The sequence below is a fragment of the Balaenoptera borealis genome (genome assembly GCF_965194805.1).
Source record: "Balaenoptera borealis genome assembly, chromosome: 3".
Taxonomy (NCBI): domain Eukaryota; kingdom Metazoa; phylum Chordata; class Mammalia; order Artiodactyla; family Balaenopteridae; genus Balaenoptera; species Balaenoptera borealis.
Genome location: NC_138866.1, coordinates 117,315,257 through 117,332,188, shown reverse-complemented (window position 1 = coordinate 117,332,188; position 16,932 = coordinate 117,315,257). Strand labels below are relative to the sequence as shown.

The 16,932-nt window shown below is 53.5% G+C and overlaps 1 protein-coding gene across 11 annotated transcripts in view; it reads right to left on the bottom strand.

Annotated features, from left to right (window-relative positions):
* Positions 1-16,932, bottom strand: part of PAQR5 (progestin and adipoQ receptor family member 5) — a 90,911-nt gene that overhangs the window by 10,090 nt on the left and 63,889 nt on the right. For all 11 annotated transcript variants that reach the window (XM_082383479.1, XM_082383480.1, XM_082383472.1 and 8 more), the window contains 4 exons: positions 16,724-16,929; positions 12,681-12,807; positions 4,468-4,564; positions 1,751-1,892 (listed from right to left, as the gene is read on the bottom strand). In XM_082383479.1, coding sequence (XP_082239605.1) covers positions 1,751-1,892; positions 4,468-4,564; positions 12,681-12,807; positions 16,724-16,929 — 572 coding nt within the window. The remainder of the gene's footprint in view (positions 1-1,750; positions 1,893-4,467; positions 4,565-12,680; positions 12,808-16,723; positions 16,930-16,932) is intronic.

The window sequence follows — 16,932 nt, the reverse complement described above, 5'->3', positions numbered from 1 at the left end:
ATGTAGGAGAGTTGAGTAGGTGGCCAACGAGTTCCTTAGGGCAGGGAGCTGTCAGCACCCCAGTCTGCATCCCCCAGGGAGGAAGTGTGCCTGGAGGGGCCACCCTTGCCTCACTCAAGCCATCCTACTGGGCTGTGTCCAATTTCCAAATCTGTGTGTGATGCAACGAAGTGGTTTCTTATCCAGCGAGAGCCGTGTACTCCAAGGACACAGGGCCAAGCAGAAGGAGGTGACCAGCTGTGCTCACCAACTGAGGCACAAACCTGTCTCTGTTAGGGCAGGAGATAAAAAGACAGAAGAGCCACGAGCACTGAACAGATGTGAAGTGTGCCTGCAGCAGGAAGAGCGATTTCAACAATCCCGCCTGGCAGGAATAGGGAGGCGTTGGAGATGGAGCCCAGCATCTGACTGACTCTGTTATTTAAGGACGGAGAACTTTCCAAACCCTTTGTTAAAGATCTGTTACTAACTGCCCATCTGGTCAATCTCCCCCCATAGGAGTGTCTTTCTGCTCTAGGCCCAGGAGTACAGGATAGAGGCAAGTAAATAAAATGTTATTAAGAAGCCAGAGCTCGCAAAACAAGGCTCAGGGCTGTTTTTCCTGCCCCCCGCAGACTTCGTACACTACCACCTCTATTTCATCTGGCTGGAGCTGGAGCCGTGGACGTGCTGGGCAGGTTCTGTAGGCAGGTTCCAATCCCCTGGCCCTCTCATCTCCCTCCTTTTTTGAAATCTGCCCTCTAAGCATTTTGCTCATTGTAATCCCTTCTGGCAGGAGAGAAGAAGTAAAGGAGATGAAACTCTAATCAGAGCAAACAAAGCAAAATCTGGCCATGTGTCTTGGGCAGAAGATGGAAACCCATGGACAAAATGGGCTTGGGGAGAACCAAGGTTCCTGCCCGCCACCTGGGGATGAGGATCTGAATCCCCATGGTATTGATAGCTTATCTAAGGAGCTCTCAATCCAGGACTCGATCAGCCTCACCAAAAGTGGCCCAAGGGTCCCTCCTCCAGCCAGTCCCAGAGCCAGGGTGGAGGAGACACGTTCCGCAGTGCCACCCACTTCCCTAGACAAAGAGGAAGGAACCCTGCTGGCAGGTGTAAACCCCTGTGGTTCCGACACCTCCTCTCCACCACATGGCTTCTCTAACTTGAGTGAGCTCAGGCTCACCTGGAGAATCACACAGCTTCTGAGACACGGGATGTCTGGGGGCTGGGAGCCAAGAATCTGCACGTTCCCAGGTGGTACTGAGAATGTTGGTCCAGGGGCCATACCTGAGAACCACTGCTCTGCCACGATTCCTGGCCCCATCGTACCCACCGGAACGAGACAAAGACACTTTCCTCTCCTCAGCACAGCCCCCTGCCAGCTGGTACCCTCAGAGCCAGCTGTACTCTGTTTTTCCTCTTCCTCTTTACGGCTGCCTTACATGTTCATTTAATAACGGGATTTCACATTCTAGGTAATAATGGGACTCTCCTGTCCCCACACCTGCTGGAAATGCTTTAGAATCCTAGATCCACCTCCTCTCCATCCTCCGCCATCCTCCCTGGTCGTCCGCTGGCTACGTACATCCTGGCCTCTGTCACCTTACAATTTCACTAACCTTGGTCTGAGCCTGGAGAACTTCCTGAAGAATTGCTTCTCTCCCTGCCCCGGCCTCTCTTTGCAACTATGTGCACTGGTGTCAGGGATGGGCACCCTCCTTGGACAGGAGGGCAAGGGGCATCGGGGCCACCAGGCACTCACCGATGTAGTCGAAGCGTCCAGGAGCCAGGCGCTCCGGCAGATGCGCGGAGTAGAGGAAAGAGGCCAGGAGGGTCATGGCCATGTGCTTCTGGTGGTACAAGGTGGCTTCGTTCTGTGCACTCTCCCCGGGGAAGAGGAATAGCTGCAGGTATTTAAAGAAACGTCAGGTCTTAAAATAGATAACCAACAAGGACATACTATATAGCACAGGGAACTCAATATTCTATAATAACCTAAACGGGAAAAGAATTTGAAAAAGAACAGATACATGTATATGTATCACTGAATCACTTTGTTGTATACCTGAAACTAACACAACATTGTTAATCAACTGTATTCATTATAAAGTAAAAATTTTTAAAAAGAGAAGGAAAGAAAGAAAGAGAGGAAGGAAGGAAGGAAGGAAGGAAGGAACGTATGTCAGGTCTTGAGAGGAGGCCTGCGGACATCCCCGCGCCTATGTGTGGACTCTGTGGGCCAAGGCCGTTCCCTCTCCAGTCCTGTGGCTTGGAAAGGGAACTCACAGGGACCGTGTGAGCAGGCTTCCTGTTCTGAGTGTGATCAACTGAGACCCAAGGCAACTGTATTTTAATCCCCCGCATGCTCATGAGAGCCTTTGGATTATTTAATTCCAAAAAAAAAAAAAAAGAGAAAAAGGAAAGAAAGAAAGAAAGGAAGGAAGAAAAGAAAAACAACAGAAGTGAAGACAAAATGAAAGGAAAAGAAAAATCCAGTTAGATATATCGCTACTTTTTTCCTGGGGCTAAAACGTAAGTATAGTAAAAAATGGCCTATTCACACTTGAACTCACTTCTAACCAGCACATCCCCTGAACTGATGCTCCTAATTAAGGCTTTAAGGCCTAAAAATCCCTGGACGGCCTTCTGAGTCATCAAAAACTCTTAATTATGGACATAACGCTGGTGTGGAGTTCAGCACGGTTTTTGTACGATTGTTATAAATAGCGGCGGCAGCCACCTCTACGGAGGGCACTAGGCCAGGCCTTTTACGTGCATCACTTCATCGGAGCCTCAGCAATGACCCCAAGGCAGACACTATTCCCCCCATTTCGCAGATGAGGAAACTGGGCTGGAGGGGGACTTGCAAACCACTCACTGGCAGTGAAGTCAGGCTGCTTCCAGAACCTGTGTGCACAGACACATCACCACGTAGGGTAAGCCCTCCCCTCCCCCGCTGCCCACTGGCTGACGCAGCCGAGTGCCAGGAGCACCCAGCGCTCATAATAGCAAGAACCTGTGCTGTATGCCTTGGTGGCCTTGTGGGACCGGCTTGTTCTTTGCTCTGGTCTCCTGTGTGTGGTCTGTGTCCTCGAAGAAGGATTCAAGGGAATGGGCTGCATCCCCATCTCTGGGTCTCCCCCAGGCCCACACGAACTGAACAGGAGCACATGCTCAGTGCCTCAGCGAATGAAGCCAGCTCGACCCCTCTCCTGTATCCCTGGGCGCTGCCATCCTGGCCTCATGCAGCAGACCCTTACGCTGCCTCTGGGAGGGGAACTCCACCCACTGGGCCTGGGCTTGGCATTGCTGAGTCCATCAGTTCTGTTTATTTGATTATTCTCCTCTACCCCCCTGTGAAGGACAGGATGTCAGCCTCGTTTAAAGATGAGGAGGACTGCCCTGGTGGCGCAGTGGTTGAAAATCCGTCTGCCGATGCAGGGGACACAGGTTCGAGCCCTGGTCCGGGAAGATCCCACGTGCCGCGGAGCAACTAAGCCCGTGCACCACAACTACTGAGCCTGCACTCTAGAGCCCACAAGCCACAACTACTGAGCCCGCATGCCACAACTACTGAAGCCTGGGCAACTACAGCCCATGCTCTGCAACAAGAGAAGCCACTGCGATAAGAAGCCCACGCATCGCAACAAAGAGCAGCCCTGGCTCACTGCAATTAGAGAAAAGCCCGCGCGCAGCAACGAAGACCCAACGCAGCCAAAAATAAACAAATAAAATAAATTTATAAAAAATTTAAAAATTAAAAAAAAAAAGATGAGGAAACTGAGGCTCAGAGAGCTTATGTTCATTGCCTAGGGTCACACAGCCAGTGAGCAATGGGACTGGGATTTGAACGTGCATGAACTTTCCCCCTTCTTGTCTTTCCTCCTACACCCTCTTCCTTTGTGTTCTCCATCTAATTCCCATCTATCCTTTAAGACCTTCATTCATACATTTGCCTTCACTACTACTATGTTAATTGATGATAATATATAATCCTGCATTTACTGGACTCTCACCACCAGCTAGCACTTTACACATTGTCTCATATAATCCTCCCCACAGCCTGACAAAAGGAAGTGTTATTACCAGGCCATTTTACAGATGAGGGAAATCAAGACACAGAGGTGGAAGATAACTCGTCCAATGTCTTGCAGTGAGTAAATATTAGAGATTTGCTTCCAGAGCCCGCTCTCCTGGTCACTCTACTAAACCCCAGGCTGCCTCCCCTGCCCAGCCCTCTGCGATTGCTCCTGAGCCCCCAGTCAGCACTGGCCACTGGTGCATCTCCTATGTTCATCAGGACCTCTGGGTTCATGCCGTCTCTTCACTAGTCTGCAGGTGCCATTAAGGGAGCACCTGGGGCTCTACTCCTGTGTGTCCCACTGTGACCAGGACGGCGCTCTGACCCCCAGAGCTCAGGACACAATTGATTCCCTGATGTTGCCAACAGGCAGAGAGGGGTTGGAGCTGGGCCCTTACCCTGGAGAAGATGGGAAGGGAGTCCCAGGTGTAGGGATAAGCGAAGGCCAGGACACGAAGCATCTTACAGAGCCTGGGCTTCTGGACCTCAAGAAACCTAAATCAGGGAAGGAAAGGGGGGAGAAATGAGAATGAAAAAAGTTTCAGTAAATAACACAGACATGCATATTAAAAATAACCAAGGGCGAGTCACCCACGAAGGACAAGCATTTTTGCACAAGCGCCCCCTATGGCCAGCAGCTTCTCCACCAGCGCTCTCCACTTCTCCCACCCTGATGGGAACGGCTCAGTCTCAGATGTGGAAAGAGCTCAGGGTGGGCGGGGAGGGGGAAACCATCTCCCAGCATCCTGAGAAGCAGTGGCATCCAGACAAAGTCAGGAAGGAGGCACTGAGCAGAAGCCCTTCAAGGGCCAAGTTATCTAGCTGCCAAAGAGCCTTCTAGAAGTCCAGTAACCACCAGGACAGGGAGACATGTTTAGAGCGGGTGGGCCCAATGGCACAGGCTCCTGGGGTGAGCACCTCTGCAAAGGTTGAGATGCTTAATTAGTCAGAGGCGCCAGCTGATTACCCTGCACAAGCCCTGGGTGCAATTAGGTGTTTAATTACTTAAGAGATTTCTGGAATATTTAATACCACACACAGGGATACTGGGCTGCGGAAACTGAGTAAGCATGGTCCTTCCTTCTCTCTTTCATCATCACCCCCACCTGCCTCCGGTTCAAAGACAGATGAAGCCAGCATTAAAACGAGTGGTGCTGACTGTCGCAAAGACAGGCAGCTCCTCCTGGATGGAACACGATGGGGCCTCAGCTGGCTTGGGCCCAGCCTGAGGAGGGGGCAGCAGCTGAGGGGGTGGGGAGCCGGGCAGCACAGATGGCAGGCTGGATACTGGGAGGGGAGGGGTAAGGAGAGGCTCCACACGAAACCACAGCCCTGAACTGGGGCTCGGGCGAGGGAGAGCTCACACGCGCAGGCTGGGCATGGAGGCAGGGCAGGTACCCGCTTCAGCAGCACAGCGTATTGTGGGGGATGGATCCTCCCTTGGTGCCCACAGGCCTGCGAGGCCAGAGGACCCCCAAGGGTGGTGTGCAGAGCCCGGGCGCCGAGGCTCATGGGGTAGCTGTTCTGGTGCAGCCCGTAAGATGAGGGAGGCGCTGGGGCCATCCCAGCCCCCCCTCGACAGTTCTGCCCCTCATCACACTCTCCAGCGGGGGTGGAGTCTATGTCCCACCACTGCTCCTCACCTCTGCTCCCCAGATACCCCGTCCCAGCCCACTGGCCTGCGCCTTCTCCACCAAACATAGTCTGCTGCCCCTGCAGCTCGGGCCCATCTCCCCCTCCAGGTTATTCACGTCCCCTACAAGCCAGTGCAGTCACCTGACTACAAGCCCCACTGTGCCCACATCCTTTGGCGTGGAAAATGGCAGAGACGCCCACATCTGCCTCCTGAGTGGTCGGGGAACTCTCCTCGAGGGCAGAGCTGGGTCTGCTCAGCTCTCCATCCCCAGCGTCCAGCTCAGCATCGTGTCTGAGGACGTGACATCGCCAGGCTGCTCTGTGCTGTCCAGCTCTCAGGGCAGCCCAGCCTGGGGACCCCTGTTCTGGGTAAGAGGCGGCCACCGTGGACCGCGAGAAGCCCCATAACCTCCAGAGATCAGCTCCAACTTTGCTCCAGCCCATGGGCATGTCCCTCCTTCTTTCCTGACCCTGTGGACACTGGGCAGAGATGGAAGAGAAGTTCAGGAAGGAGGAGGAGAAATAAGGGACCTCAATTCATCGTCCACCAGAACAGAACCCCAGTCGTGGAAGGAACAACAAACCCCCAGGATTGGTGAGGCTGCACAGGGCCACGATCTGGCAGACACCCTGAGTCTGATCCCGTCCCTGCCCTTTGTGACCATGTCATCCAGCAGGTGATGTGACCCTTGTGTGCCCCAAAACCCTCATGTGTAACATAGGGACAACAACAGAATCCCTGCAAGGGATTGTTGCAAGGGTTTGAGAAAATGATGCTCGCAAAGAACTTATAGCTGTGCACGGCACAGAGTAACACTCAGGAAATGGCAGCTTTTAAAAATAATGTGTGTTGTAGGAGCCATCCTCTCGCCCTCCCCATCCTGTAGCTACGTCGTACCAGAAAATAGGAACAGGAGGGACCAGATGAGTTCTGGGTGATTTGCCTAAAATCACAGGAGCTAATAAGAGGCAAAGCGAGGATTTACAGGCAGGGCCATCTGGCTGGCTTCCCACCCTCTCCCCTCGGGCAGGCAGAGCGGGCATCTGACCACTACCCAGCCTCTGTCCTTACCTTACTGACACCCCTCTGCCCCCCAGGAGGCAATCGGAACACATTCCCGCTGCCCCAGGAACCAGGGCCCATCTCGATGGCCTTCTCAGTCCACGCTGGCAGACCCTGTCCAACCACGGCAAGCCCACTCCCTCCCTCCCCATGCACTGCCACCGCCTATCACCTCTGGGTGCAAAGAGACTCGCTATTAAAGCACGCTCTTTCTGCGGCCACTTACACAGGAAGAAGGCTGGCTCTGGCTGGCGAGGGCCATCCCCCAAACCATGGATTTCCTGCGACTTGAGACATTTCGCCCGGCCTGATAAAGTACTTTCCCAAGGGCAAACGAACCAGCCTCTCCAGCTGCAAAGCCGAGTCTACAGGGGGAAAAAGGAGAAAAAGCAGAACAGAAGAGAGACAGCAACAAAGAGTAAGAGGCAGAAGGGCCAGCAGCCACAGAGCCGGGGTGGGGGGGGTGGCGGGGGCCTCCCACTACCAAGGTGCAATTCCAAATCAGGCCACAGGGTGTCGCCACAGCCAGAGATTCCGAGAGGGACGGGAGGGAGCCACAGCGTCCTCCAAAGCACCCCACACCCCAAAGTCTCCAAAGCCTTGCCTGGTAAGGCAATCCCTGCACCCCAGAGCTGGGAGTCAGGGAGCCAGGCCTCCTCTGCCTAGAACCAGGTGAGCAGGAAACACTGGATTTTGGGAGAAGCCTCCAGCAAGAGAGGGTTGATACAATACCAGTCTATTCTGAAACCTGATAAATTCTTGTTGCAACCAAAGCTGGAAAGATTTGCAGGTGAATTCTGGAACTAGTGCTTGAAAGAAGTGGGCCTTTGGAAACATCATCCTGTTGCAGAGGTGTGTCTGTATGTGTGATGGGGGCGGGTGTTACGGTAGTTTGGTTGTTGTGTGGGTGACATAGCGGGAATGTGGACATTTCCACATGCTGGCCCCTGGCCCTAGCAGCACTCTGTCATCTGACTGAGCCCTCTGACCTCCAGATGTGTCTGAGAACCACTGTCTGCTAAGCCTCCTGTCTCCAGCTCTGACCTCCAAACCCCCTTCCAGGCCTGCCCCATGCCTCTCTGAGCTGCCACGACAACACTGCCACGGCAAGGCTCTCACAGCACAGCTCACTATTCACCAAGGATGAAAATTCATCTCTCCCTCACAGCACCGACCACAAGGCATTTCACTGAGCAAGTATGTGTCGGAAAACCAACGGTTGGATGCTTTGAATGGATGAACGGAAAAGTGCGTACGGTGACCCGTGGTGAACAGCAAACACTGTGTAACTGACATTCCTGAGAGAGTGGTGGTGCCTTCCTGGGCTTTCGGGTGGTCGGCGGGTATGAGCAGGCAGGGTCTCTGTCACCCTCACCTGGCTCCGAGAGCCACAGAGAGGTCACGCGTTCTGTCATTTCCCCCCCTCAAATACTGCAGAACAAGAAAGCAGTTTTCTGGAACGTGTTCCTTTGAACTGAATTCCATGATAATAAGGATCGAAAGACCAGTTGGGGAGCCCACGTCTCCTAACGGACATGTATCGTAAGGGAATGAACGCCACTAGGACCACGCTACTCTGGGAAGCATGTGGATAACTAAAGCATGACTCCTGAGCTCCACGGTCTGCCACTCAGGGAAGGAGGTGGTTCTCGGCCACCCCCGGCCATACCACGGACTGATGGAGCGGGAGGGGGGAGGCAGACGTGGGCTTGGTGGGTAGGGAAGAAGGCAAGGAGAGAAATCTTGGAAAAGGCGCTGAAGCGGACATCATAGAATGCCCAAACCAGAAGGAACCCAAGGGACATCTTCTTAGATGCCCCTGTTTAAAGGTCGTGATTGGCCAGAGGCCGCACAGCAAGTCTGTGAAATCGGGACCCCAGACGGCCCTCGCCCTCCTCCACCTGCTTCTCCTGAAGTTAATCAGGGCCAGAGCCTCTCCCCACACACGAGTCCCCTTCCTCACTCCTCAGACACTGAAGACAAAGACAGAGAATGAAAACAAAGGGGACGGGCCTTGTAAGAGCAGGGATCCACCGACACATGGAAAGGAGAGCGGACAAGATGCAAAGGAGGCCGGACGGGCCCACGGGGGGACATCCCACTCTATCCTTGACTCTGAGCATGTGGCGTTTGCCCCTCTCTCCCTTTCTGTCCCCCAAGCCCCCACTTAAGCCCCGCAGGGCACGGGAGCTGAGTCCACAGAATTGTCTTCCTAGGAAGTTTACTGTCCTTCACGAGTATAGGGCCAGTCCTCTGTAGGACACACGAGGTGCTTCCATTTCCCCCGCCTCTCTCTAGCCCCCCTCTAGCTTCTCTCCCCGCTTCCAGTCCCACAGGCTCTGGCAATTCTGAAGCTCCTTGTTGCCTCCCAATGACATCCCATCCTCTCCGGGCCCTCGCCCTTGTCCAGGCTGTTGGCTCTGTCCAAAAGGCCCTTCCCTCCTCTCCAGCTAAAGTGTTCAACCTTCCTCAATACTCATTCCTAAGGCCACTTCGCAGAAGCCTGGGAATCCAAGCAGGTGTCATTTTGTATTATCATTATTTGCTTATGTTATATCCTGTAATGCTACACACTGAAAGCCTTTTCTTCTGGCCTTTAAAGGAAATGATGACTCCATCTGGACTTTTTGAGGGTCTGCAGTCTGCTTCTCATACTGCATGGGGCACTCTCTGAGGACAAGGACTGAGCCTCACTCACCCCTGTATTCCCAGATCTTAACATGACACTCGGAGCATGGCAGGCATTTAAGGAATGTTGAGTGGTTGGTTGGATGCATTGATGGAAGGATGGGTGGTTGGGTGGGTAGATCGATGCATGAATGGGTGGGTGGATAGATGGATGGATGGATGGATGGGTGGATGGGTGGATAAACTGAATAAGTGGATGGGTGGATGGATAGATGGCTGGGTAGATGGATGGATGGGTGGGAAGATGGATAGGTAGGTAGATGGATGGATAGATGGATGGATGAAACAGCCACAGATACGCCCCATAAACAGAAATAATCCATTTCATTGACAAGGGAGAAGCCCCAAATGGACATTCAAGAGATTCCTGGCCAACCTGCCCTGCCAAACAAGTTTGTCTAAAGGTGCCAGGCATGTCACATCCAAAAGACCCATTCAGGGACTTCCCTGGTGGCGCAGTGGTTAAGAATCCGCCTGCCAATGCAGGGGACACAGGTTCGAGCCCTGGTCCGGGGAGATCCCACATGCCGCCGAGCAACTAAGCCCATGCGCCACAACTACTGAGCCTGCACACCACAACTACTCAAGCCCACGCGCTCTAGGGCCCGCATGCTGCAGCTACTGAACCCACAAGCCACAACTACTCAAGTCCGTGCGCCTAGAGCCCGAGCTCCGCAACAAGAGAAGCCACCGCAATGAGAAGCCTGCGCACCGCAACAAAGAGTAGCCCCCCCTCGCCACAACTAGAGAAAGCCCGTGCGCAGCAACGAAGATCCAACACAGCCAAAAATAATAAATTAAAAAGAAACAAAAAAAGGAAAAAAAGACCCATTCATTGTACCTGAACAATCAGGGAGGACTCCTGGCTAGAAGAAAACAATATACCCTCATGGCTTATAGGTGATTCAGGAAGATTAAAAAAATAATAATAAGTTCCAATAATTTGCATTGGGAGTTCATGGGAAAGCAGTCCTGGATCATGAATGGCGGGACTGTTTCTTCCACCCGTGAAGCCCACCTGCCCCACCAGTCTGCAGTGCTCGCCTCCCTCTGATCCTAAGTTCGCAACAGCAGAGCCACACGGCCCCGCAGGAGCTAACCAGGCAGGACAGTGGCTCGTCCAAGCACCTGATCCAGGTGTGTCTTTGGCCCAGGCCTGTCAGTGAGCCCTCGCATCCAGGCACTGTGCCTCCGGGCCACGCTTCATCTCTCTTGGGCTGTTTTTAGCATCAGTGTTACTTTTCTATGTATGTTACGCCTTGTCTCACCCAAGGCATGGACCCGATCTCCTTCTCTCCCCCATCCGTGGCAGCCCTCACAGCTCTGGCCTGGCACAGAGGTTGCGCTTCAGAAAGAGCTTTTAATCGCCAGAGCCCTTGAGGAATTGGGGGAGAAGGAAATAATAACCCCATGATGTCTGATTCAGTTTTCTACCCTCTGGGCAGACCCTATCTCCTCACAGCTGGAGGGGCGCTCTGACTTCCAGGAAGAGGGAAGGGGGAGTTTACCCCCGACTCCCACCCCAGGGACGAAGCAACACAAAGCCCAGTCTCGAGACTGAGCCTGGAAATGAGACTCACCCCATGGCAAGCAGCTCTGTGCTTCCCACCACCTGCCTCAGGACAGGTGAGTGGAAGGCAAGTTGGGGCAAGCATTCCCGATGCTGTTTAAGGCTCTATCCTTTGATTTTTAAAGAAAACCAACCTGTCAAGTTTGGAGAACTTGCCTACCTCTGGATCCCACAAAACCAAAGTGTCACCCAAAGAAAGCTGGAGCCAGAATCATTGCGGGGAAGTTGCAGAAGCATACCTCTCCCTCCCTGTTTTCTCCTGGGGAGGGAAGAGTTGGCAGCTGCCAGGAATAAGAATTCTATGAGGCCAGCAGCAGTCTATTCGGAAGACTCAAACTGGCTTAGTGGAGTCGCGGGTAGGGGGACAGATGGCCAGGGGTGACCACCAGCCTTCCTTGGCACTCTTCCTAACCCACCATGAAAGGCCCCCAGCTCCCAGCACCATCTACACAGGGATGTTACCCCAATACCACCATTCCAGAGGTTTCCCAAGTAATTTAGGGTAGTTCATTTTTACCAAGAGCTGAATAAACTAGAGTAGTTATCCTAAAAATTGCCTCTTGTACTCATACTCCAATGAGCTTCCTTGAGTGGAAGGAAAAAAATGGAAGGAATAAGAGCCAGTTAGCTGGGCATGACTCATGGCCACCGGTCTTCCCCTGGGGATGTGTTGGACATTTGAATATCATCCATCACCCACCACACAGATAGGCACATCTTGTTTTATTGCACTTTGCCTTATTGTGGTTTTTGCAAATTGAAGGTTTATGGCAACCCTGTGTTGTCAGATGATAGCATTTTTAGCAATAAAGTATTTTTTAATAAAGGTGTATACATTGTTTCTTTAGACATAATGCTATTGCACACTTAATAGACTACAGTGTAAATATAACTTTTATATGCACTGGGAAACCAAAAAGTTTGTGTGACTTGCCGTATTGTGATGTTGGCTTTATTGCGGTTGTCTGGAACCGAACCTGCAGTATCTCCAAGGTGTGCCTCTATCAAGAGGCCGGCCCCCTCTGTCCCTATTAGCAGATGGCCCATTTATGGGGCACCTCCTATGGGCCAGGCTAGTGTTAGGTGTTCTGGATACATTACCTGTAATCCTTACATCCGTCTCACAAGGTAGCTGTGTTGACCCCACTTTTTTTTTTTTTTTTTTTTGGCCACACCACACAGCTTGCAGGATCTTAGTTCCCCAACCAGGGATTGAACCTGGGCCACAGCAGTGAAAACACCAAGTCCTAACCACTGGACCGCCAGGGAACTCCCTTGACCCCATTTTATAGATAAGCAAACTGAGGTTCAAGGAGGGTAAGTGACTTGTTCAGCCACAGGACAAACTACATAACTTGTAGAGCCCAGAGCAGAAGGAAAGTAGGGGGACCCCCTTGTTCAAACCTCATTAAGTGTTTCGAAACAACAACAGCAGGGAATTAAACCAAGTGGGGAGCCCTCTTGATCACAGGGCCCTGAGTGCCTGCACAGGCGTATGCCTGTGAAGCTGGTCCTGCCCGGCCACTGGAAGTCCATCTGGAACTGAGTCCCAGGCTCCCGAGCGTCTTTTCTGCTGTCCCTTCCAACAGTCCAGGAAGCTGTGTGCTCCGCGCCGCCCCGCACCCCATCCCATCTGAGACAGAGCAGCCGGGTACCTGGAATAGCAGGAGAGGCCGGTGCTAATGCTGGTGTTCAGCACAGCCAGGGCCACGTAGTAGTCATGGAAGACGGTGTTCACCAATGCGTCCGGGAACACATAGGCAGAGTAGGCGATGGCGGAGCCTGGGAAGAAAAACCAGCCTTGGGCAATAAGCCAGGACTCAGCACTGTCTGGGCTCCTTGGGAAGACCAACCCCCCCACCCCCCCATCTGGCTGAGCCCCCCATCATCCCCACAGACCACGAGCAGTCCTGCTGCTGCACCCTTGCTTATGCCATCACCCATCACCGCCCCCCCCAGCATGAGAATATTCTGTGAGCCCAGCACTGCTCCAAGGGCTTGACATGCATTAACTCACATAAACTTTACAACCACCCTCTGACATCAATCCTGCACTTATCCTCATTTTACAGATGAGGAAATGGAGGCACAGAGAGGTTTAGTAACCCTCCCAGGGGCACACAGCTAGAAAGCAGCAAAGCCAAGCTTCAAACGCAGGCAGTTCAGCAACAGTCCCTGCTTTTAACTATGGTCCACGATGACACCCCAGTGTGCTCAGCTTTGCTCTGAGTGTGCACACATCTCACCTGCCTGATGATATGGGTGTCCCTTGTGGAACAATCAAGGCTGCAGGGGAGGGGGGGTGGGATGAGGGAGGGCCCTTGCTGAGGCCAGGTGTGTCACATCAGCGGGCTGGGGGACTGGCCAGCTGAGAGGCTGGGCGTGAGATGCTAGCCTCAGCATTTTGTTTTGTTTTAGGTTTTGGAGTTTGTGAGAGAAGGGTTACTGAAGGACCTTCTAGAGACCTGTCTGCTGCAGCTTTTGTTTGAAAGAACAGGGGAGATCACTGTCCTTTTCAAAGGGGACAGATGTGTCCAGGAGCCTGGACCAGATGGCCTCTCCAGGCACCCTCACCTGCTGAGGTCCCTTTTGGGAGAGGCAGCTGCAGGCCTGTCAGCCCAGAGCCTAAGATCAGGCCTAAGGACACCTGTTATCCAAAAACAAAGAACCCTGGAATGCTAGTTCAAGGCTGAACTCAACCTCAGGCCATGCAAGTTCAACCTCTGCCTTTGATACCATGTGACTGGTGAAATCTAATGAAGCCCAGGGATGTGCCCAGGGTCATACAGGCAGAAAGGGCCAAGAATCACTACTCCTGGTACAGTGCTCCCCACTCCTGCAGGCTACCTGTGAGATTTCAGCTGGAACTGCCTCCAGGGGGACAGATTCTTGGCTCAGGCCTGACACCATGGGGAAGCTCCCACGTGGACCAGGATGCATCTGCTCTGTGTGTACTGACTGGGGCCAAGCTCCATGGGGGATACAAGAGCGAAGGAGACTCAGTCCCTGCCAAAAACCGCAGTGGAAAGGGAAACTGGTGAGTGCCTCCAGGCGGGTTCCAGGGTGAGGTGGGCGTTCAGGATGGGCAGGCATGCAGTCAAGCGGCTGACCTTGGAAGCATCCTTGGAAGATAGGGGATTCTTACAGGTGCCTGAGGGCAGGGATGGCTTTCCAGGGAGCAGGAGACACCTTTGGATGCCAGACTAAGGAAAGTGAACGTCCCCTTTCAGGCAATAGGGGGCCCACCGAAGGTTTCTGAGCAGGGGATTAAGATGGTCAAAGCCTAGTGAAAGTGCACGGGAGGTCCAAGAGGGAGGGGAACAGCTGGACATCGGGGAGGAAGCTGAGCAAACGCCACCCTCCAGGGATTGAGGGTTTCCACGGGGTCGGGGAGGAGGAGAGATGGCTGCAGACAAGGAAGTCCCAGGTGGATCCCACAGGCTCTCTCGGCTGACTAGACCTTCCTTCCAGGTTTACTGAACACCCCCATGTCAGGCTCTGGGCTACGGACTGGAAAACCAGATGTGAAAGACGCATGGCTGTCCTCAGGGAGTTGTTCCCAGTGAGGGGCAGAAATGAAGGAATCAGACAGAGCTCCATGGAGGTGGATCCAGGCCCAGGGACTTGGAGGAAGCCACAGGCAGGGGCCCTGAGGCTCCCAGGCCCTGGCTCTGCCATTCACAAGCTGCGCGACCTGGGTAACTTACCTTTAGTGTTCTCACCTATAGCGTGGGTATAATGATGGTCCCCACCTCAGGGGCCTGCTGTCAGGGTTAACTAGGTAATCGTGGTAATCTCTACCTTCTGTTGCTTACTAAGTGCCAGGCACTGTCCGACACGCTTCACTTACAAAACCCATTTAATCTTTATAACACTCCTATGAGGAAGATACTATGCCAACTGTATCTTGCCTAAGAGCATATAAGTATTAGGGGGTGGTGCAGTTAGGCCGCTAAGCCCCGCGTTATGCCACCCCTTGGTGACGTGGGATGTGGGTCGGGTGCTCGGCATGGAGCCTGCCGTTATGCCTCCAAAACGCTTGCTCTTATCATAAATGAGTCTGGGGCAGGCGATCGAGGGTGATGGAAGCTGCCGGGTTAAGGAGTTTGGACTTCATCCCAGGTAACTGGGAACCTGGAAAAGTTGAAGTGGGAGGGGTGCCATGGTCAGAGGCCTTGAAGAAACCCCACACGGCAGCTGGGTGAAGCCCAGGGGAGAGGTGTGAGGGACTGAGCCAAGCCAATGGGGGCACGGCCGATTTGAAAAGTATGTAGGAGAAACTCAACTGAGTTTGCCAACCGATTAGACAGGATGGTGAAGTGGGATGGGTGGGGGGTGAGAGGCAGGGGGAACTTGATTATTCACAGATTTCTGACTCGAAGGGGAGTAGATGCAAGGGCAGGCGCGGGGAGGATGTAGACGGTCTCGGTCCCAGGGCTGGATGTGGTGTGGAGCTTGGGTGAGCAGTTTACTAGAGATGGGGTTTGGGAGTGTCCCCCAGAGGTGTTGGGGGATGGTGTGGGCGCAGAGGAGATCTCCCAGGGAGCCTGACCACGGAAGAACAGAGGCCCAAGAATGGACTCCCAGCTGGCGCACCTATGGGGGGACGGAGGAAGGGGAACTGGTGAAGCAGGATGACCATGTGAATGGGTGGGAGGAAAACCAGGAGGGAGTGATGCAACAGGGGCCAGAGGAAGCGGGGGAGGTTTGGGGAGCACGGGGGTGCCCCTGCATCAAAGGCTGGAGAGAGAGCCCACGGGGCCTGCGTGGATCCTGAGAGTCAGGATGAGGCTGGGACCTCGGCAACAAGAGTTGTCTATGTATATGGGTTTGTGTATGTGTATGTACGTGTGTGTTACTAGTGAAGAGAGAGGGAGAGGGGTGGGAGAATAGGATGGAAGTAGATCCTCACACACCCTCTTGGGCAAAGGGAAGACGGTGACTTTGCTTTCACACCTGGAGCAGGATCAGGAGGGAGGAAGCGGCCAGAGCTGGGATGCAAGGGGACAGACGGATGCCCACAACTGGGGGAGAGGAGAGGAGACAGGAGGAGGGCGTTTCAACCCCCCACCTCCCCTCACTCTATCACTGCAGCTCTAACCCCTACAAGCCTCCAGACCGATGGGGTCTGTGAGCACCCCCTTCTCTGCGGGGCACGACAGAGACCAGCACTGATGTGTGGAGTTGGCTCATGCTGGCCTGTGACAGCAGATTGTTAGTGTCAGAGAACTCGCAAGCCAACTGTTAAACACAGCCATCATTAAAAATTGAATGACATGAACTTACAGTGACATGCATCATGTTAACAAGAGCAACAACTGTTCAGTCAATGCACCCGCTGTATCTGTACAGAGGAATGGCTACGTAATGGGAACCTACCACGCATCTCTCCCCAGCCCTGTGTTCAGTGACGTTGGCAGCTTGAAGCTGGCCGTGGCAGGAGTATTTACACCACAGCAAACCTGCCAAAGCCACAGACTGGGACTTTGGTCCACAGAGAGCCAGTTGTTAAATATCTGCCAGCACGCCTTTGGACAAGTTTCTTATAAAACACTCATCAGGCACCCGGGCAGGGGCACTGGCATTGCGGTGACTCTTCCGGAAGCCCACCAGAGCCTCACGGTGGCCCCAGCTCCCAGGGGAAAGGGAAGGTGATTCAGTCACAGGGAAGAGGAGACAAGAGCAGAGCCTGACGTACCCAGGCTGAAGAAGTTGACGGCGCCGTAGTCCAGGAAGTAGCAGATGTGTCGGGCGTTCCTGGACATGGAGCTGAAGGTGTGTGCACAGCTGGATGCGAGGGGGTACACACAGCTGGCGCCCATGTACACGAGCAGAGGCCAGGCGTAGCTGTCATTCAGGACGTCCGTCACACGCAGGGTGCTCACAAACCTCCACGAGAAGAACCTG